Raw genomic sequence first — 23,890 nt, forward strand, 5'->3', positions numbered from 1 at the left:
CTCTTGAAACGCCAGTTTTCTTTTTGTTTTATTTGGAGGAAGAGTTTGTATTTTTCCAGTCTCTTTCTGGATATGCAACCTCCTTTGCGTATGGTCTGGCTCAACCATACTTATTTCCTGCTCAAATCTGTGCTTTTCATGCATTTGGCTGGAAAGTCCTTGCTCTTCTGTGTAAAAGCTTCTTTTCGGCTCCGAAGCCGCTTTTTTTGGTACCGATGTTTCCGATAAAGTCTTTTTCGGTTCTGACGTTATTTTACTCACCTTGGGTGAGTCGAACTCTCGGTGTCGAGATCGTTCGGTGCCGGAATCGCGACCGGAGTCGGAAGTCTTCGGCAAATCTCTGCCCTTTTTCGGTGCCGATGTTTGGTCACCTTCTTTTCGATGGGTTAAGCCATGGCCTACTGGCGGTGGCGTCCCCTTGGCCTTAACTATCTTTGTGTGAGTTTTGGACGGGGCAGTTTTACTCACTGTTTTCTGCATCGTCGTGGTTCGCTCATTTTCAGAATCGTCAGAGTCCGTCCTTTTGATGGAAATTCTTTCCTCCTCCTCGGCGTTGAATTGTTCTCTCGGTGTCGACGCCATTTGTAGTCTTCTCTCTCGATCACAAAGGGTCTTTTTTGATCGAAACGCTCGACAGGCCTCATAAGTATCCTCCCTGTGTTCTGGTGATAAACACAGATAACAGACTAGGTGTTGGTCTGTATAAGGATACTTCGAGTGGCACTTTGGAAAGAAGCGGAAGGGGGTCCGATCCATTAGTCTTCATCGATGGATGCGTTCGGGCCGACCAGGCACCGCTGAAGAGCGGAAGCCCCAAAGGGCCGCCGGAGCGCCTCTGCGATCGGTGCCGATACGAAAACACTACCCCTGTACCGAGCGAGAACAATACCGTCGAATTTTCTATATTTAGCTAACATTCCTGATTCGAAATACGGAGCGAAGAGGAACACGTCCGAACCTGATGGCGGAAAGAAAACAATCTAAAATGGAGTCGACGTCCATGCGCAATGGAGCCGAAAGGGAGGAGTCCCTCGGTCTCGTGACTCGAAAAGACTTCTTCGAAGAAAAACAACTTGTAACACTCCAAGCCCAACACTAGATGGCAGGATGATGCACAGCATGTGTATCTGCAGCTACACATGCCACCGAATATATATATATATATATATATATATATATATATATAGATATAGATATATATATATATATAGATAGAGAGAGAGAGAGAGAGAGAGAGAGATATACATATTTAACACATGCATTTAAATTTTGCTTATGGAACGAATATATGGAACAATAATACAAGTGATACATAGCAAAAGTGAAACCCCATGTTATTTGCACTGTAGAGATTAACAGTCTTGCAAAAACAGTGCTTACTTCCACAAAGGTTCACTGTAGAATTACTGCACAAAAAAGAAATGGGGCACGTACTCAGATGGCCTAGATACTAAGGGTTAACCTCTCATGCATTAGTTAAGGTTAAATCCCTTTGTTTATACCTCCTGCATATGAAAACACAGCATGGCAAATCAGATGATCAGAACAGGTTATAGATTACAATTGTTTAGAATGAGAAGGGGCAAAATGGCTGAGCTAAAGCTTTGCCTCTTGTGTGTCACTGCGCCTCCCCACACTTGATAATTCTAATAAAATGTGTGTGCGGACATGTATAACTCACGCTGTGAGGACCGATCAGTCCTCATAGCGTGGGTTAACCCTGACAGAACTAGACACTAAAAAAAAAAAAAAAAAAAAAAGAAGTAGTGGCAAAATGAATGAGGAAAATGTTACGTACTCAGTAAGCATCTGATTGTGTCAAACTGCTGTAGATTCCCATGCACCTAATCCACTACTCTACTTGTTTTCTGCTTGGCGGGAGAGAATGGAGTATAAAAGATGATGTCTCCTAATGAGATGATCATGCAGAAATAGTGTAATGTAGATAATCACAACCAACAAGGGTGTTTGGGGAGGAGAGTGGGCGCATGTGAATCTACAGCACTACATGCCATCAACAGATGCAGACTGGGTAAGTAACATTTCCTTTTGATAGTTAAACTGCAAAGCAGTTTTCCTCCCACTGCGGTGGCTAACCTGTGTGGGTTACATTTCTCTGAAATAGTGTGCATAGAACCACTCAGCCCACATTGGTTTGCTGACAGGCCACAACATCTACACGGTAATGTTTTGTAAATGTATGAGGTGTAATCCATGTAGCTGCCTTACATATGTAAGCCATGGGTATATCGCCTGAAAAGGCCATGGGGGCTCCATTTTTTGTAATCAGAGTGAGCCTTTAGAGGGATAGAGTTCATTTAGCGATTGATAGACAGACAGACAGATATACAGATCTTTACTCAGATAAACAAAGTATCCATAAAAGCACAGTAGTATACATAAGACAGGACATGAAAAAATACTTAATAAAAAGTGCAAAGCATAAAAGCATATAATAAAAAGATCAAGAAACTTAGAAATAACAATCAATACAGTACATACCAATCGAGAGTGCAAACGTATTCAGTGTGCATTGAGCTGCAGGCCGGTACAGCCTTTCTCAAAAAATGCCTACATGAGCGATTACCTCAACCTCTGTAACATGGAGCAAGAGATTAAATGTTACCCTAAAATTTCTAATATTCCTTCTTTTAATGAGCAGGGTTAAAAAGTGGTTAGTGTACCATAGTATAAAAAAAACACAAAAAAAGTGCAACATGGTCTGGCCTGATCTCCAGTCACAGGGGCAGTGCAGTATGTCGAGGCTAGTTGAAATCCCAAAATGAAGCACAGTATATTTTTGTGCCAGCCTGAAGCGGAACAGTGGGCTACATTCCCAGCGTCCTGTTGCTCTGATAAGGTACCTTGTTGGTGGGCTGTCTGTTATTATATTCATACAAGCTACCACACTTGTCTTCCCCCCCGTTAGAAATAGGGTCTCTGATTGGCAGTCAGTTTGTACTCCGTCCAAGCAGGGACCCTCACTCTAGTCACAGTAATGGAGATACACACTTAAGATAACCCCTGCTCACCCCTTGGTAGCTTGGCACAAGCAGACAGGCTTATCTCAAAGGCACTGTATAAAGTATTTGTAACAACACACACAGTAATACAGTGAAAACACTACAAAAAAAATGGACATCACACCAGTTTAGAAAAATATCAAATTTTCATCTAAATTGAACAAGAAAAAAATCAAACATACACAAGTAAAGTTATGAATTTTTAAAAATAAAGAGTCTTACTCCATAGAAAACAATGAACGCATTGATGTTACACAAAGTACCCGGTTTGCGTCAAAAATAAAGCCGCACGGGCGAGCGTGCATCAGAAAAGTAATTGATGCATCGATTCCTTACTCGCAGGTGAGGCAGTTTGTCGTTTCCTCTCCGGTAGGGTAGGCAATGCGTCATTTTTCTCTCCCGGAAGAGAGTGATGCCTCGATTTGCGGATGGGCACCTTGTGTCCAGGCAGGTTTACACTGATTTTGAAGCCCAGCAATGATGCATGCGAAATACGTCCGCACAATGACAAGAATCCATGCTGTGTGGAGTTTGCATCATTTTCAGCAACCGCAAGTGGGTGTTGCATAATTTCTCCAGCCGGTGATGTGTTGATTTTTCAGCTGCAATGGAAGTGGTGTGTCGTTTTTACAGCTCCGTTGCATGTGGTGCGTCAAAATTTTCCCTGCATGGCTCCTCTGCATGGATTTCCATCTTGGTTCCACCAGCTTCACCTTTTAAGGGCCCAGGAACAGGTTCATACGCTTCATGTCCCATACCGCAGACCAAAAAGTTCTACTATCCTTTTTTGTTACCACCAATAAAAATGGATCACATTTTTGGACTAGTATCTTCTTATATTCTTTATGTTGCCTACGTAAAGATAGCACCTCTGAAGGGACACTAAGTTTTGCTGTAAGGGACCTGTGCAATAGGAGGTTAGCCAGAGAGCATTTGTCATTGAACCACCTAGGTCTCGTATCAGTTGGGCAGGATCGTTTAAGTAATAAATCTCTTATCTTTATGCAAAATTGATTAAAGGTACCAACAACTTGTTGTTCTGTATCATCTTCTATTAAACATAACAAAACAAAACACTCCCTGACCACTTTAATAAAAAACTGGGTAGGACCATGTAATCTCCACATCATTCTTAAACTATCTGTAGTTTCGTGTAGCTTACTAGCTCCACAATCTGTTCTAAAATAGGGCTTTGAGGGTATTACAAGTGCTACTTCAATAGGGTTATGATCCCCAAAATTTGAAGAAATCACTTTCCCATAAACCAGAGGCTTCATCCAACAAATTGATATAAAGAAGTAATGTATTATTAATTAACAACATCTGCCCCAGTAGGTAGGTATCGATGGACCATTCTCGCTTGTTATAGCCAACACATTATTTAAATACTAGGAAGCCAGATAAAGACATCAGCTCTAAGCCTCTGTGGTCAGAACAAGTCGGGGAGTACACTGACTTGCCTTTCTAGATCTTGTAGAGATATTCAAAGAATCAGTTTGTGGGGTGAGCCTTACATTAAAATCACCTGCTAGGCAAAAACCTACCAACTGCCCTTCATTTGCGACCTTACTTTGTGGCGCCGCAATATAGTTGAATAAAATCAGGAACTTGGTATTTGGGGTGTTAAGAAAATCATTATTATAAAATATAATTAAAAACAAACTCAGACCCCTCTTAGCTCGCATGACCTGAAAGCTAATATATGAGAGTTCAATTACTTTTGCGCAGCCTCCAGCAGATAGATTCTCCCAAATAGCCAGACCACCTGATGCTCGCCCTGACCGAGAAGCAACTGCTGAAATACTATAGCACTGAAATCCATCAAGTTTTGTGTCGCCCTGGTTTCCTGGAGCATGAGAACATCATATTGTCTTACAAAATGTAACCATTCAGGTAACAGAATTTTAAAATGAAATCCCGCCACATTCCAGGGGAGTGGATGTTGTAACCTACCTAGCATCAGACCTAGGCCTCAATCAATCTAGTCTATTAAGGTAATTTAAAACATAGAACCAATTTCTATGTGCGGTTGAGGCCTTAGAATATAATGATTGTGCTGACTTAACAATTCATTCTGCACTTTAGGTTTAGAAAAATAGCTTAAAGGAAGCGCACATATTCCATTATTGTTGCAACCAAAGTCCTCTTGTGACCTTCATATGTTCTTACACAGGATGATTTATTAAACTTCACCACAATACAATCCACAATTATAATCTTACTGGAACGTCCCACCCAGCCCACCCTCCACACTATTATGTTCTCATTCATGTCCCTTAAGCTAAAATGCTTGTGCTTGGCAAGCCAATCAACAGTTTTACTATGTAGCTCTGTTCACGTTTCTGCTTGGTCATCCCTAAAAGTGGGAACTCCTGCTGGCACTAAAACGTACGGGGAAGCTGCAGAAGGCAGATCAAGAATGTCCTTAATTGGGTTGTGGCGAGCTTCAGTTTAGTCTTGACTAGAGGCTCTAACCTCACAGTCCAAGATTCAGCCGGTCTTTATTGACCAAGCAAAGGGGGGTATCGTCTACCACAGAGGGTCTACGGTTAGCATCTTCTATAGAAGGACCTCGCAGGTTTATTTGCGATCTCGGCCCTTTATAAACGGCAGTATTTGCAGAACGTGGCACAGATATGCTCCTACTTGCAAGGGCAGTAAACTGGCGGGATGCGTCTATCATACTGTTCTCAAAAGGTTTAAGCTGTTCCTTGATTGGCTTCAGCTTTTCTTCAAAAATATCACATAGCTTCCCGCACAGAGTATCATAGTTAATAGGGTCAGGAGTCACAGAATCTAAGGTCTGTGTCGACTGGGTTCAAAATTGTCTTTGACAACAGGGTAAGAATTTAACTTTTTGCTGGGCATTATGTTTCTTTGTAGTTGATGAGGATTTTCCAGCAAGATTTTTCCTCTAAACAACTAGCCCCGGTTATGGCAAGATGTTGGGGGGCGCTATGGGGGACTAAAACCGGGTCTGCAGCATCATTGTCATGTTGCAAGTGTTAGCTGCATTCGCTGTGTGTGCTGAGTCCCTGGATCACAAGATACCATCCAGCTAGTGTTTTACGGTGAGCTTCCACCAAGGTCCATAGGGGTAGGGCAACGCTCTAGTGATAATCTGTCCTTGGTACATGTAATCTCATTTGTAATAATTCCAATGGCTCGTTTGAGCATGCCATCGATTGTCACTGTGGAGCGTGGTGGCTACCCCTACAGCTTAGTGTCTGCCCATATATACCGATGATAGCGCTTACCTTCCACCAGGACTGTGTGAGTAAGTGCTTTGTCAGGGACAAAAGAGAGGGGGGGCCCGGCCTTGGTTGGCCACAGACTGGTGCACAGAGGCCTGTTCTTGGACCAATCTCTGCCCAGGCACACGTCCTAGCGTGGCCAGTGCGTGTCCAGCACTGCAAGACTGATCCGGGGCTTAAAAGCGTGTCACTGCTGGTCATCGCGTCTCGCTTCTCCTCAGTGCAGTCTGAAGGATGAAGTCCCACCCCAGGCTCACAACAAAGTTCAATGATGCAGGCAGGGAACCGCCATGTAAAACCTCATTTAGCTTTAGTATAACAAGTTTGTATACATTTCACAATCCAATGTGCAATGGTTGCACGAGAGATGGCCATTCCCGAAGTACTTTTGAGAATGCAACAAAGAGTTGTTGTGTCTTTCTGAAGGATTGAGTTCTGTCATTATAATACATCAGAGCTCCTTTTACATCCAGTGTGTGAAAATCTCTTTCCGCAACAGAATCAGGTTGTGGAAAAAATACTAGCAACTCAATAGACTGATTTAAGTGAAACTGTGATACCACTTTTGGAAGGAATCTAAACTGAAAGAGCAGTTCTGCTATTGTTAATGCCTGAAGGTCACTGACACGGCTGCACAAAGTGACTGCAATGAGAAACCTTCCAGGCTAGAAAATGGATAGAGCATGAGAATAAAGATTCAAATGGAGGACCCATTAACCTTGTTAACACAACACTGAAGTTCCAAGTTGGTGTTGGAGGAACCCAAGGCGGGATAACTTTTTGAGACCCTCTAGAAAAGCTTTAAAGACAGGAATCCTGGATATAGAATATTGTTCCCTGTTTTGGAGATATGCTGCTACCACCGCTAGGTGTAGTCTTATGGAAGTGAAGGCTAACCCAGAGGTTTGTAAATGAGGATGGTAACAGACAGTGTCTTGTGTTTTTGCTGTTAAGGGATTCATATATTTTGAATGAAAATAGTGAACAAAACATTTCCACTTTGCAGCATAGCAGGCTCTAGCAGTGGGTCTTTCTGCCTCTTTAAAAATATCCATGCACTGTAGATTTAAGTATGTGAATTTTAAGAACTCAGGAGCCAGATTGCAAGATTGAGAGATCTGGAGTTTGGATGCCTTACTGCTCCCTGGTTTTGGGTTGGCAAGTCCTGCCAGTTGGGAAGTACCTGGTGTGGAACTACTGAAAGTTCTAGTAGTGTGGTAAACCACGGTTGTCTGGCAGATATGAGAGCCACTAGGATGAGTGTAATAGAGGTCTGCCACAGTTGGTAAATCACAAACGGAAGCAGTGGGAGAGGTGGAAAAGCGTAAGCAAATATCCACAACCAACTCATCCATAGAGCATTGCCCTTAGACTGGTGGCAAAGTTTGGGCAGTTAACATTTTCTGCTGTGGCAAATAAGTCTATCTAGGTGACCCACTGTTGGAAGAATGGGTGGAGGACTTGTGGGTTGAGCTCCCACTCGTGGACTTGCTGCTGTCTACAGCTGAGGAGCTCTGAAAAGTTGCTGTTCACTTTCTGTAGGTATTCTGCTAAGAGGTGAATGTTGTGTTTGACAGCATACCTCCATATGTTCTGGGCTAGATGAGATAGCTGAGGTGACACCCCACCACCTGTTTTTACAGATAATATATACAGTCACACTGTGTGCTTTGATGAGAATTACTTTGCCACTGAGGTGTGGAAGGAATGCTTTCAGTGCTAGGTTATCTGTTTTTGCAGACAATATATGGTAGTCACCCTATGTGCTTTGATGAGAATTACTTTGCCATTGAGGTGGGGAAAGAATGCTTTCAGTGCTAGATGAACAGAGTGCAGCTCTAAGTGACTGATATACAGATTATTATAATTTGGTGTCCACAGTCCATGTTCAGTCAATTCCTGAGAGTATGCTCCCCAACTAGTGAGTGATGCATCTGTTGTTACGATACTCTGCAGAACTGGGTCTAGCAAAGACCGTCCCTTTAGAAGACTGTTGGAATTCCACATGTGCAGAGTGGTAAGCATGAAGGCTGATCAACACTAGATCCTCTAGCTGACCCTCCGCTTGAGTCCACTGATGTGCTAAGCATTCTTGGAACAGGCACATATTGAGTCTGGTGTGAGGTACTAAGGCTATGCATGACGCCTAGGAGAAGCATGACTATTATCACCGTTATCTGCCAAAGAGGCGGAAATTGTGGAATAAGTGTTCTGAAAGACTGATTTCTTGCAGCTTTTAGATAAGCGATTCCCATGTGCGAGTTGAGGATAGTTCCTAGGCAAGGTTGTATCTGAAGAGGCTGCAGATGCGATTTGACTGCATTGACAATTATATCTCATTGGTGAAGTTATGGTAGTTTGAGTGTACTGAAAACAGTTTTGATAAGTAGTGATCTTGGTGAGCCAATAGTCCAGGTAAGGGAAAACATGAATGTTTTGCATGCATAAATCAGCTGCTACTACTGCTAGCCCCAGGAGGCTGGTGTATCGTTGACCCCCCCCCCTGTCAAAACATATGTCATCTTCTAGCCCTCTCTGTGTCTTTTTTTAGATCGAAAAGACCTGCAGACCTCACAGGTTTGTCTACTGTTTGGGAGATAAGCACAAGTTACACACCCAGTGTAAGTCAGTGCATGGAAGCTTGGTGTGACAAGAAGAGCAGAATCAAAAGGGTGTCTGTTCCATCACCAATTGGACGCCCGTTGGAGTGAACATCAAAGAGACGTTCTGCCCCTAAGGAAGCAAGCAAGAGGAGAAGTCAATATACCTTGTGACTTCTTCAATGAAAAACAACTTGTACACTTCCACGCCCAACACTAGATGGCGGACTTAAGCTAAACAGGTGTATCTACAGCCACACATGCCATCAAACACATTTACATGAAGTTTGGCAGGAATGTAAATTATGGTGTGGAAAGGGTCCTTTTTGATATTTGATCTGAATTGGTTCTGAAGTTTTTGAGATAAGGAACACAAACTTACTGATATATTGGGCTGCAGTATACTGCTGTACTTTTGGTGTATACTGCAGTACATAGCGATTGCAAAAGTGATAAAACACAATATTATTGGCTAATAAATGTCCTTACACTATAAAAAGGCAGCTATATTGTTTAGACTAAAGTTTGGCTATGTTGTGAGTTTCTACATGAGATATAGCTTAAAACTATGTTTTTAAGTTATAAAAAGACATAAGGCAGTTTTGTACAGTCTGTTCATGATAAAAAGACTTATATAGCATTATATATTTTTTAAAGTTTTTGTAGTATTGCATTACTTTTGAAAGTACCACAGTACTTTGAAAATGTTACCAAAAAAAATAAGGGATGCTCTAGTCTGCACCACTCCACTGTACACCACTTCACGCTATGCCACTGCACTGTATGCCACTCTAGTGTACTCTCCACCACTCCATTCCATGTCACTGCACTCTACACAATGCATTCTACTCAATTCTATACCAATGAAGTCTATGCTACTGCACTCTGTGCCACTTTATGCCATTTCACTGTACTCTTGACCACTGCATTCTACTGTACTTTGCACCACTTTATGCTAGGTCTCTACACTCTATACTACTGCACTCTACACAAATTCTACTGTACGCCATGCCACTCTACTCCTCAGAATGCCACTCTATGGCACTATACTGTTTGCCACTCTCTTGGCCACAGTACTCCATGCCACTCCAAGCCACTGTACTCCATGCCACTCTACCCCACTCTTATTCCACACCACTCTTTGCCATTTCATGGTCCCCACTCTTCACCACTCTACCACGCCCCCCTTCATTATACCCCACTTCACTGTACTCTACACCACTCTACCCTATGTGACTCTAAGACACTCTACACTACTCCACTTTACGGCACTACACACCACTGTACGGCACTGCACTCTACGCCACTGCACTGCAAGCCACTCTACTGCACAACACTACTCTGCTGTGACCTAATCTATTATACGTCACTGCACTCTATGTCGCTGTACTCTACAACATTCTACTCTACACAACTGCAAAGTTTGATGATAAGTTGTAGTTAGAAAACTTAATGTATTATTTCTATATAAAACAAACTACATAAACTTTACAAATTACAAAGTCATATTTCTAAGTTAAGGTTATAATTTCAGTGTCAACCAAAACTTTCTGTAAGTCACTGACCATCGTAAAGAGTGATGTAGACTCGCTAGGCAGACTAGGTGCTGGGACTAAGTGTGCTCATACCCTCCTTTGGTTTGAAAAGGTTACCTTGAGCTTATAAGCTGACAAGCTCTGGTTAATGCACACAATGAGTGGTACAGGAACCTGAGAAGAATTTGGGCAGCATTTCTAGCACCCTCAAAATGATTTGTTGTTCTCTACTGATGGAGGACAATTATCCTGTTCCAAGACACTCTGCAGTCTGCTGCCACAGACGATTGCAATTGTGGTTGGCGTGTTTCCTGATGGAACCTGTCAGTGAAGTTTCTGTGTGCCTGCGGAATCAAGTAGCAAAGCTTGCCCATAGATGACGATTTCTATTTTGGAATCAATGATCAAAAAAAAGAAAAAAAAGAAAAATGTTAAAAAAAGAAAAAAAGCTGAGTCTGGCTAAACCCTGCAGCCAAAACCTGCTGCTCAGGTCTTGCACAGCAGATGTTTGCTACCCTCAAAGGCCAATGGACCTGGTAGTAGTCTGTACCTGTTGGGCACATGACCTGGTCATATGACAGTCCCTGAAGTCAACCCCCCCACTCTGTATCGGCTATGGCTGTAAACAGGGGGATTGGCCTCTTGAGAAGGGTTAGGCCCAGACCCATAACACGCACACCAGATGTAATGTTTTTTCTCACAATACGTATAGCAATAAACAACCACACCTAAAAGCAAAATATATTCAAACAAAATGTATACAAACTAAAAAATGACATAATATTCATGACCATCTCTGCCAAAATAGTTATGATAATGTGATACTTCACTATTTGTTATTTATTGGCATAAATATTGTACAGTCATAAGCACTGGATTTAATGTGTGAGTTACGGTATTCATGATTATTGGTAAACGTAAGGCTTGTGCTCCTAACCATAACTTACAGCAACTGGAGATGGAGTTTGGCCTCTGCTCATGAACTGTTCCAAATGCACAATGAGCGACAAGTCCAGATGAGCATAGACTGTGCAGCAGTGTTGCACATAGGGCCTGGCCTTTGATCGTGTGCAGTGAGGTTTCCAACAGGGCCAGTGATTGCATTCAACACTCTATACGTGGCCAAACCAACAGCACATGGCCTTTGGTTGTTCACAACAGGGGTTGGCTGCAGAGCGGGACCTCAGGACCAACCCTGCACCAAATAATCCACCAACAGGTAAAGGTAGTTTATTTTAGTGAGACAGGCAAAAAATATCTTAGAGGCAGTACTCCTTCTGGAGATAAGTACTATACACAACATATACATCAGAGACCAAAATAAGGTAAGTAAATTGTTATAGAATACTGCAAACAGTAGAAAATACAATAGAATGCAATAGGCCTAGGGGCATCACAAACCATATATTAATAAAGTGGAATGCAAATCACGAATTCCCCCCAGGAAAGTGTAGTGTGTGGTGGGGCGCTGGAAGTGTAAGAAAACACCAAATGTAAGTAAAATCCCTCACCCCGAAGCCCAGGAAAGTAGGAGTAAAGTACTGCAAGTTTCCTCAGGACATACTACAAGTTGTGATAAGAGTTATTTCAAGAACCAAGCAAGACTGCAAGCAACAAATGGTGGATTCCTGGACCTGAAGACCTGTGATCAGAGGAGAACAAGTCCAGAAGTCGCAGAAGATTCCAGGATGGACAAGACTCCCTGCCAACCTAAAAGATGGTGCAAAAGACGATTCTCCGGTTAGATGAAGTCTGCAGAATAGCATCAAAGAAGATGGCTGGGGGTTCCTGCGTGGTGCACATGTCGTCCCACGTTGAGATGTTGGATTCAGGCTGTTTGTGTGGCTGGATTTGTCCAACAAGCCTTGGTTCAAGCAAGGTCGCAGTTTGCGTCAAAATGGCGCAGCCTGGACCCAGGATGGACCTGGGTGCCTCAACTCAGACGGAGGAGCCAGAGGGGGCTCCCCAACACTGGAGAGAGCCCACAGATGACCAGGCAGCACCCACGGGACTCCCAGGACACAGGGACAAAGAAGGTACAAATTGTGGTTGGTGCAGCACAACAAAAGAAGGTCCCACGCTGCCGGAGAACAACTGAGCGATTTGTGCATCGCAGTATGGAGTGCTGGGGCCAGGGCTACACTGTGCACAAAGGATTCTTGGAAGAAGTGCACAGAAGCCCAAAGAGCTAGAGATGGTGCGGTGCACCGGGGTACTGTCGCAAACCGGGAAGGCAAGCTCTCACCTCTGCCAAATCTGGACAGCTGGACCTTGGGACAGTCTGGATCGAAGGGGTCCACCACCTGTGTTCCAGGGAGCACGCTCATCATCAGGACAGGAGTCCCAGAGAACCGGTCGTCGTCTTGGAAGGTGCCTGCAGGAGCAGGGCAGTGACTGTCACTCCATGGGACACTCCTTCGGCTCTTCTGGTGTAGGGTGAAGGCAAAGAGTCCTCAGAGCTGCACACCTTGGAAACTGTTGCAGTTGTTGGCTGGAGCTGAAGTTGCAGGGTCACAGTAGCCTTTCTGGATACTTTGTTGCAGTTACAGCGGTTCCTGGAGCAGTCTGTGGTTGATCCGAAGGTCAGAAACTGAAGCAGAGGATGCAGAGGATTCCTGGAGGAAACTTGCAAGCTGAATCTGAAGATGAACCCACAGGAGAGACCCTAAATAGCCCTGAGAGGGGAATCGGCCACCTACGCAGGTATGCACCTATCAGGAGGGGTCTCAGATGTCACATGCTGGCACTGACCATTCAGAGATCTCCAGAGTGTCCCCACACCTTGGAAAACAAGATGGCCAACACCAGGGACACACTGGAGAAGCTCTGGGCACCACCCCTGGGGAGGTGATGGACAAGGGATTGGTCACTCCCCTTTCCTTTGTCCAGCTTCACGCCAGAGTAGGGACTGGGGGGTCCCTGAACCGGTGTAGACTGCCTATGCAAGGAGGGCACTATCTGTGCCCTTCAAAGCATTTCCAGAGGCTCTGGGAGGCTACCCCTCCCAGGCCTGTAATACTTATTTCCAAAGGGAGAGGGTGTAACACCCACCTCCCAAAGGAAATACTTTGTTCTGCCTTCCTGGGACTGAGCTGCTGAGTCCCCAGGAGGGCAGAACCCTGTATGTGAGGTAGCAGCAGCTGTAGTTGCAGTGCAAGCCTCAGAGAGCTGCTTTGGCAGTTCTGGGGGTCCATGGTGGAGCCCCCAGGATGCATGCGATTGGCCCCCCAATACCAGATTTGGAATGGGGGGACATTTCTATGATCTTAGACACCTTACATGTCCATGTTCGGAGTTACCATTGTGAAGCTACATATAGGTATTGCACGTGTGTAATGGTATCCCCGCACTCACGAAGTCCGGGGATTTGGCCCTGGACAGCGTGGGGGCACCTTTGCTAGTGCAAGGGTGCTCTCACACTTAGTAACTTTGCACCTAGCCTTCAGTAAATGAAGATTAGACATACAGGTGACTTATAAGTTACTTAAGTGCAGTGAAAATGGCTATGAAATAGCGTGTGCACTATTTCACGCAGGCTGCAGTGGCAGTCCTGAAGAAGGGTTTGTCTGAGCTCCTTATAGGTGGCAAAAGAAATGCTGCAGCCCATAAGGATCTCATGGAACCTCAATGTCCTGGGTACCTAGGTACCATATACTAGGGACTTATAAGGGGGGGTCCAGTGTGCCAACTGGAATTGGAATATGAAGTCACTTAACTATAGTGACTAATATGAAAGTGGAGAGAGCATAAGCACCGGAGTTCCGGTTAGCAGAACTTCAGTGACACAGTTAAGCACAACTGACAACACACACATTAGGCCACAAACTATGAGCACTGGGGTCCTGGCTAGCAGGATCCCAGTGAGACAGTAAAAACACACTGACACACACTCAGGCCAAACACGGGGGTAAGCATACTAGAAAGAGGCTACTTTCTCACAGTCCCTCACTGTCACGTGTGGCCAAATCCCACGGGTGGCCCCTGGTTAAGCACAACATTTAGTGGTCTTTATTTGGGTCTATTTTTTTCCCACAGGATTCATGGATCCTATGCTGGACTGCAATTCCTGAAGCCCCGGAGGCTCTGCAGGACACAGGGACGGTCCTGGATCTGCAAATCCAGCATAGCACTGACAAATAAATAGATATAAATGATTTAAAAAGATAGAGACAGAAAAAGAAAGATAAAGTGACAGAGATAAAGAGCTAAAAAGACACAGCTAAAAAGCTAGATATGCCGAGATAATAAAACAGAGATTTATGGACAGGTTATTCACCTTTGTTAATGCCTTAACTGGTAGACACTATCTAGTCACAGATTCCTCACCTAAGAATTATCCCCAGACAACAGACTAGAGCTAAAACATTTTTGTGAGCAGTACCCCTGCGTGCCAGTAGGTGGCATTGTTCGGCTCTTCACGGCGACATCTATTCTCAAAGTGATGTGCGCGATGTCTATATAGGCGTCACCCCAGCATGCCAACGTCCGTTTCTTTTCCAGACTTTACACAGCAGGATCGCAGAACTAAGAAGAACACTGACCGCTTGTGTGGAAAACTGGGGAGCTCAAAGGGGAAAAACTATGTTCCTAGAAATTCGCTCACAGAGCGGGGAGGATGGATGGGTCGGTAAGAAATCTCAACCAGATACAGCTCTACCAAAGGTAAGTAACTTGCTCATCTGATAGAGACTGCTAGCAGCAGATACCTCACTTCAGAAAAGATACACAAGCAATACCTCCCCAGAGGTAGGTCTGCGCACATGATTTAAAACAAAAAAGTCCTGCAGGACCGAACGAGCAAAGTGCCCGTCCCGATGGACCCAACTATTCAAAGAGTTTTGTAAACGTGTGCAGCAAAGGCCCACTTTGTTGCCTGGCAGATGCCTAGGACCGGAACTCCGCATGCTAATACAGTGGTCGCAGCCTTAGCTCTGGTAAAATGAGCGTGCAAGCCCTCTGGGGGTTGCTACTTGGCCATCGTATAGGCGATTTCAATGTGAATGCACGATCCATCAGGAGATGGTCTGCTTCTGCACAGCCCTTCCCTTCTTCACTCTGACATTCTCTACAAAAAATTAATCATCCACATGAATCTCTATTGTGTAGTCAAGGCACAACGACAACGCTTTTTTGGGTCTAGACAGTAAAGTTGCTTCTCTTCTTTAGAAGGATGAGGTAGGCAGTAAAAAAAGGCAAGGTGATGGACTAGCCTACATGAAAGCAAGTAACAACTTACGGCAGAAAGGAAGCTCTAGAATGAAGAACCAGCTTGCCTGGGTAGATGTACAGGTGCAGGGACATGAACAGCAAAGCTGAAGCTCGCTGACCAAACGGACAGATGTTATTACCACCAGGGAGGCAGTCTTGGTAGTAACGAGCCAGACAGGATAATTGTGCAATGGCTCAAAGGGAGCGCACATGAGAAAAATAAAGACCAGATTAAGTTCCCACTGAGGTATGATGAAGGACAAAGATGGAAACATACGTTGAAACCCTTTTCAAAAACCTATTCACAACAGGAGATTGGAAGAGGGATGGCTGGTCAGGCAACCGCAGAAAGGCTGACATGGCAGACTGATAGCCTTTTAGAGTGCCTAGAGCTGAGCCCCGCTAGGCAAGAAAAAGGATAAAGAGAAGGACCTGAGAGAGGGAGGCAGAAAGAGGGTCAACCTTCCTCTGCACACTATGCCAAATACTTGTCCCAACTGCAAGTGTATACCCTCATTGTGGAGGGAAGCCTGGTTGCCAAGACACCATTGCAGACTTGAGGCTGAGGGTCGAAAGCTGTCAACTGTCACTGCTCAATCTCCATGCAAGAAGGCGGAGCATCAACAGGTTTGGGTGGAGAACCCTCCCCTGCTGATGCAACAGATAATCTTCTAAAGGGGCAGTCTGATTGGAGGAACGATGGCCATGCTCAACAGCTCAGGATACCAAACTCTCCATACCCAGATCAAAGCCACAAGGATGACTTGGGCCCGGTTGTTCCTTATTTTCTTGAGAACTATGGCCAGGAGTGGTATGGACAGAAAGATGTACAGAAGGCCTGAGCTTCACAAGAGGCGAAAAGCTTAACCAATTGAGAGTCACCTTGGAAACGTCTGAAAGCAGAACTGCAGACATTGTGCGTTCTCACAGATGGTACAAAGAGCTAACCAAGGGTCTCCCCACTGCTGGAAGAGACCTGTGCCACCTCCGGATGGAGACATAATTTGTGATTCACTAGGCATCTTCAGCTGAGTTTGTCAGCCCTGGGCATCAGAAAGCCTGCCAGTTGTTGAACCACCAGGGATATGCTCTTACATTCCAGCCACATCCAGAGACGCAGGACCTCTTGACAAGAGTCCACAGCCCCATCCCACCCTGTTGCAGTACCACATGGCGGCAGTGTTGTCCATGAACACTTGCTCTAGCCTTTCTTTGATGTAGGGTAGAAAGGCTTTCAAAATCGCCCAGAGCTCCAGTAGGTTGATCAGTAGGCTGGATTCCATTAGAGATCAGAGGCCCCTGATCTCTACCTCTCCTTGATGGTCGCCCGATCCCAGGAGTGAAGCATCTGTCACCACTGTCAAATCCGGTTGGGGATGGGAGAGGGGTCTGGTGCTGACTCAATCTTGGTTCTTTAGCCACCACAGCAGGTCCTTTGCAGTTCCTTCCAAAGACCATGTCAGAGAGATTCTCCTGATGCTGCACTCACTTCAGGTACCACTGCAGAGACCACATATGCCAGCGGGCATGAGTTCCAAGCAGGATGCCATGAGGCCCAGCAGCTTCAGAGTCAGTGTCTCTGAAATCCAGGATAGAAGCAGAAAAAATGTTTCACAGCTTGAATACCCTGGACTCACCATTCTGGAGAATAGGCCCGAGAATACACTGTGTGCAGAACAGGTCCGATAAGATAGAGCATGTGAGAAGGAGTCAGGTGTGACTTCAGCACGCTGACAGTGAACCCCAGCGAATGCAGGAGGTCCGCCATAGTCAGCAGATCAGAGAAGACAGACTGGGGTGAGCCCTCCATCAACAGCTAGTTGTAAAGATAGGGGAAGACTAGCACCTGTGATCTCCATAAATGAGCTGCAACTACTACCATCACCTTGGGGAACACCCAAGGGGCGCTGGTAAGGACAAAGGGAGGCACAGCGAACTGAAAGTGCTTTTGGCCCACCATGAACTGCAGGTAACATATGTGTGCAGTAAGAACGGGAATGTGGAAGTATGTGTTCTGGAAGTCCAACGCTACCATCCAGTCTCCCGGGTCCACGGCAGACAGGACTTGAGCAAGCATGGGCATTATGAACTTCTCCTTCTTGTGAAGGAAATTAAGAGGGCACAGGTTTAGGATAGGATGAAGGTCTACGTCTTTTTTTGTGAACCAGAAAATAGCAGGAAGAGCAATCATGGCTTGCTTCTGGTGTCAGCACCCTCAAAGAGAGCCTCCACTTCGTGGCAGAGCAAAGTAAGATGTTCTTCTGTCCCTCTGTGGCAAGTGGGTGGCATAGGATGGAGGAGTAGTTACAAAGGAGAGCCCCTCTGGACAATTCTGAGAACCTATTGGTCTGATGTTATAGACCTCCAGTGGGGCAGGTGATGGTGTATTCTGCCTCCTCCTGGGTGTCCATGATGCTAAGATTGCAAATAAAGTGATCTGGAGGCTGTGTCTGTGGGTGGACTGGCCCCATGTCTGGCTGCCCGACCCACGGGGTCTGTGGGTACAGCTTCCTCAGCCACTGAAAAGCTAGTGTGCAGTGGTGGCTGGGTGGGAAAAGAAACTTGCGGAAGCCCCTTCCGTGTCCACGAAAGAAGTAAAATGCAGACTAGGGTTGGCAAGAGGCAATGAAAAGGCCCAAGGACCTGGCCATAGTCCTGCTGTCCTTGAAGAGCTCCAGCACCGAGTCCGCCTTATATCTGAAGAGAAGGGAGCCATAAAAGGGCATGTCCAAAAGAGAGGCTTTGACATCCCCCAAAAAGCCAGCTGTTTTCAGCCAGGGGTAGCGCCATAAGACCAACATCAATTAAACTGCTCTGCCCGGGGATGTCTGTGGCATCCAGTCCACATCTATTTGTGAACTTAGCTGCATCTCTCCTATCAGCAACCACTTGGGAAAGTATGGCCTGGGCCTCCGCCTGAACCATGGGCAGCGCCTGTGCAACTGAGTCCTATTGAGTATGGGAGTAGTCGCCTAAAAGGCATGAGGTGTTCACTGCTCGCAGAGCCAGGCTAGTGGAAGAAAACATTTTCTTGCCTAAGGTATCTAACCAGTTGGATTCCCTATCTAATGGTGCAGTAGGAAATGCGCCAGGATTTACGCGGGACGTGGACTTCGACGATCAAGCTCTGGGGTGGGTTGTTGTGTGAGGACCTGGGAGTCCACTGGAGTAGGGCAGTGGTGGTTGGCAATAGTCTTGATCACAGGAGTTCCTGTGCTGGGTTTGGGCCTAGTCCCAAGCAGGACATATGTAAGGGGTTTTATTTACAATGGAGAAGCCGTTCACAGGGGGTTACTCTGGCTCTAGCACATCTTTCAAAACACCCGTGTTGACTTCCACTGAGGGCAATTATAGATCCAGGAGCTTAGCTGCCCTCCTCACCACCATAGCAAAGGACGGTCCATCATCCGTAGCCAAGGTAGGGGGAAAAAGTAGATCAGTATCTGGGGAGGTGTTCAGTCCACTGGCCTCCAATAAGCTCTCACACCAGTCCGCGTTTGAGTCTATGGGCAGGTACTCTTTAGAGTCCGACGACTCCTCCCAATCCTCCCCAAGTTGTAGCCCACAGAAATAGGGCTCATGTTCTGGTACGGAAGGCATGACACCAATCGGCGCCAGAGTCGGTCAGACGTTGCCTCTCCGGCTCCGTGACAGGGATGGAAATGGGATGGTGCTGGCAGCACCGGGAGCATCGGCATCGGTGCCGGGAAAGGTTGAGGTGGTACGACTGCCACGGGTCCAGATCCATCTATGGATCCAAGGGGCCCAACTGGAGCCAGGCCCTGAATGGCGACGCTCCCTTGTCTCATCTGAAGACTGCAACATATATACCACATTATTCTTATTGACAGGGTGGTAGGACTATTTTGGTGTTTCGCTCTCCTCATCACCTGCGTGCTTTTATTTTGTTTTATCATCCTAGTTATTGCAATACATGCCTTTTTATCTAAGATGAAGTCCATTCAATAAACTCTTATTAAACTATATTCTGTCTCTGTTGTCTTTGCCTGTGTGAGACCTTGCTAACTGAGAGAAAGGGATGAGATCTGATTGACCACGATTCCCCTGAGGAGTATTTCTTGTCATTCACCTGGTTGCCAAAATCATCCCTGTTCTTGGACAAAGATGAGGCGCTGCTAGTTAGCCGGAAACTCTGGATTAGCCCGACAGGCGTCATATGGTGTGGGGAATTGTACCTAGTACCCACATTCTATGTCATTCTGCCGCCTAAACCCAGTAGCCTCAGCAGCATAATGAGAATCTACGACACAGAATGACACCCCCTACTAGCATGCAGGGGTAGTGCTCACAAATTATTTTCTAATCCCGTCTGGCACCTGGGGATAACTTCAAGGTGAGGAATCTGCGGATAGAAGTCTCTATCAGATAGGTAAATCAAGAGCTAGAGAGAGATAGGTAGACAGAGAGACAGACAGAAAGACTGGCAGACAGACAGATACCAATAATCCATGGCATGGCTCCGCGATCGATCTCAGGACCATCCTCTCAACCAGGATCGAGAGAGTTCAGGGCTTGAAGACAGCCTTCCGTGTTGACATCCCTGCCACACCAGGACAAGATTTCTCAAATAGAATTTAGACAAAACTCAGAAAAAAAGCCCTGACTAGTGCAGAAAGAAAAGAACGGATGTCAGTGTGCTGGGGGGGGCCTATATAGGCATCACACATGTCACTTCCAGCGCAGATGCCGCCAAAGCTGCCACACAGAACTGAACACCACCACCTACTGGCATGCAGGGGTACTGCTCCCAAAATATTTTCGGATCCAGTCTGGAGCCTGGGGATAATTTCATGGTAAGGAATCAGCAGCTAGAAGTCTCTATGAGATAGGTAGATCGAGAGATAGAAAGAAAGGGAGATAGACAGACTGGCAGACAGACAGATATCAATAATACAATAATACAATGCATGGCTTCTATTCGCTGTGGTCGTCCAACTTACCTAAGCAAGATACCTTTCCAGAAACAGAGGCCAAGAACTGAGAAAAAGCTACATTCATAACTGGCATGTCTGTCACTGTAACAGGAAAAACTTTGGGCTTCAAGGCAAGTCCTGCTTTTGCCTCTGCTTCTGGGACAGAAACCTGTAAAAAAGTGTCAGTAAGACATAACATTAGAACATGCTGAAACACTTTATACATCGTTTTACCCTCAGGAAGCAACATATGCCAGCTGTAAAACACATTAGTAGGACATTTTGAAAAATTATTTTTAATTTATTGGAAAGATAAACTAACATACTATTTTGGACCAATTTTTCGATTGCGAATTCAGTGTAAAAAACCTGGTATAACCAGCTTTCCAGTAAATCCAACTTTTGGTATTCAACATAAGCTATGTAATGGCAATTATGTGGAAACATCTTAACATATGCATGTAAAATAAAATATTACATTTATGGTACTATAAGCACATTTGCATCTTGCCTACTCACATTCAGCTTACTTGGCCCTGCTGTGACCCTGCTTGCAGGTAGGTCGCTCCCAGCTCCGCGCTACCTCCTTTCCCGTTTCCTTGCTGCATTTTTTGCTTCCCCGCCGCTGCGTCCCCTGCAGCCCCTCCCGCCTCCCACCTCCTTCTCTCACCGCTCATTCAATTTTCCCTACCGTTTTTCTCTTCCCTTTTCCCGTAGCTGCGTCCCCTGCGGCCCCACACCCCAGCCCTCTCATAGGACAAGCCCTCCCGCCTCCCAGCTGCCACTCCCACCCTCCCCTCCTCTAATGGCAGCCGCGGTGCGGCCGCGCCGAAGGCACACCAAAGGCAAGCCTTCTGCGCCCGTCCATGCCTGGACCGCGCCCAGCGCCACCCCCCCTGGTCCATGGAGACCCCTGCACCTCCAGACGTCACTACACGGTCGACCAACTCAACGCCCTCAACCCCGGCCGCACCACAGCATGCTCCCAGTCCTCACCAAGGAACACCCACGGACCCTTCGCATGCCGCACCTGCAGATTCACCTGCGACAGAACAACGAATCCGACAAAGACCAAAACTAACCACCTCCACTGCATACTCCTCAACACCCGCTCTGCACGCCATCGAGCTCTGGGACCTGCTCGACTCCACCGCCCCAGAACTAGCCTTCCTGACCGAAACCTGGTGAAACGACTCCTCGGCACCAGACATCGCAATAGCCTTCCCGGACGGCTACAAGATCATCCGTAGGGACCGCAACAACGGAATCGGAGGAGGCATAGCCATCGCCCACAAATCCTCCCTCAAGGTCGACACCCACACCGACGACTCCCTCAAGACCGCCGAACACCAACACTTCCGCATCCACACCGACCCCAACACCACTCTCAGAGGAACGCTCATCTACAGACCCCCCGGACCACGAGCACCATTCAGTGAATCCCTCGCTGACCTCACCAGCACCCACGCACTCACCTCAACGGATTACATCCTCCTCAGGGACCTAAATTTCCACCTGGAGAACAACGAAGACACCAACTCCACTACTCTGATCGACAACCGCACCAACGACGGCCTCAGACAACTCGTCAACACACCAACCCACATCGCCGGCCACACGCTTGATCCCATCTTCTCCTCAAGCGCCCATGTCACCTTCAACCATACCACCGTACTCCACTGGAACGACCACCACTGCATCCACTTCACCTACAAAAAACATACCGAGCACCATCGCACCCAACAACCACCCAGCCGATGCTGGAGCAAAGTTACGGAAGACCAGCTTACCAACACCCTCGTCCAGAACCCACCACCCGACTCCACCGACCCAGACACCGCCGCCAACAACCTCATCCTATGGATCAACGACTGCGCCAACACCCTCGCGCCACTCAAAAAACCCACCGACAACCAAGCCAGAAGAAAAGCCACCTGGTTCACCGATGAGCTCCTAAATTCCAAACGCGACTGTCAGAAGCTAAAAAAGGAATGTCTCCTCAAACGCACACCTGACAGCCTAACAGCCCACAAGGACGCCACCCGCAAGCACCACCAACTCATCAGACAAGCCAAACGATCCCACTTTAAAGACCGCCTGGACAACAACGCACACAACAGCAAAGAGCTCTTCAGCATCGTGAAAGAACTCTCCAACCCCAGCGCCAACATCAACGACATCCCTCCATCCCAAGAACTCTGCAACGCACTGTCCACCTTCTTCCGCCGGAAGATCATCGACATCCACAACAGTTTTGACACCACTCCCACGTCCGACCCCACCCCCAAACACTCCACCTGTGCAAACCACCTGACCTCCTGGGCCAACGTGAACGACACAGAGACACGCAAGATCATGAACTCCATCCACTTAGGATCTCCGTCAGACCCCTGCCCCCACCACGTATACAACAAAGCTGACTCCATCATCGCTCCCCAACTACGGAAGGTCATCAACATCTCCTTCGAAATGGCGACATTCCCTGAAAAATGGAAACACGCCAGAATCCGCGCCGTCCTCAAGAAGCCCAAAGCAGACCCCAACGATCTCAAGAACTTCCGACCCATCTCCCTGCTCCCCTACCCAGCAAAGGTGATTGAAAAAATCGTCAACTCACAACTAACCAGCCACCTCGAAGACAGCGGCATCCTAGACCCCTCCCAGTCCGGCTTCAGATGAAACCACAGCACCGAAACCTCCCTTCTCGCCGCCACAGACGACAGACACCAAATGGACAACGCCGAAACATCAGCCCTCATCCTCCTGGACCTATCTGCCGCCTTCGACACAGTCTGCCACCGCATCCTGGAATCACGCCTCCACGAAACCGGAATTCAAGGAAAAGCCCTCGACTGGATCGTCTCATTCCTCTCCGGCAGAACCCAGAGAGTCCACCTCCCCCCCTTCTGCTCCGAAGCCAACAACATCATCTGCGGCGTCCCCCAAGGCTCATCTCGACGCTGTTCAACATCTACATGGCCCCCCTCGCACAAGTGGCCCGACAACACAACCTCAACATTCTCACCTACGCCGACAACACCCAGCTCATCCTCTCACTCACCAAAGGCCCGTGCACCACCAAAACCAATCTCCACGAAGGAATGAAATCCATCGCCGAATGGATGAGAAACAGCCGTCTGAAACTGAACTCGGACAAGATGGAGGTCCTCATCCTCGGATCCACCCCCTCCGCCTGGGACGACTCATGGTGGCCCACCGCACTAGGAACCCCACCGACACCGAACGACCGACCGACCGACCGACCACGCTCGCAACCTGGGCTTCATCCTCGACTCGTCCCTCACCTTGTCTAAACAGGTCAACGCAGTTTCCTCC

At 46.8% G+C, this 23,890-nt stretch overlaps 1 protein-coding gene across 1 annotated transcript in view; it reads right to left on the bottom strand.

Annotated features, from left to right (window-relative positions):
- LOC138261343 (BOS complex subunit NOMO1-like) overlaps positions 1-23,890 on the bottom strand; it is a 369,916-nt gene that overhangs the window by 222,731 nt on the left and 123,295 nt on the right. Inside the window, exon 13 of the mRNA XM_069210191.1 lies at positions 20,582-20,723. Within this exon, the coding sequence (XP_069066292.1) occupies positions 20,582-20,723 (142 nt within the window). The remainder of the gene's footprint in view (positions 1-20,581; positions 20,724-23,890) is intronic.

This window comes from Pleurodeles waltl, chromosome 10, assembly GCF_031143425.1.
Source record: "Pleurodeles waltl isolate 20211129_DDA chromosome 10, aPleWal1.hap1.20221129, whole genome shotgun sequence".
NCBI classification, from domain to species: domain Eukaryota; kingdom Metazoa; phylum Chordata; class Amphibia; order Caudata; family Salamandridae; genus Pleurodeles; species Pleurodeles waltl.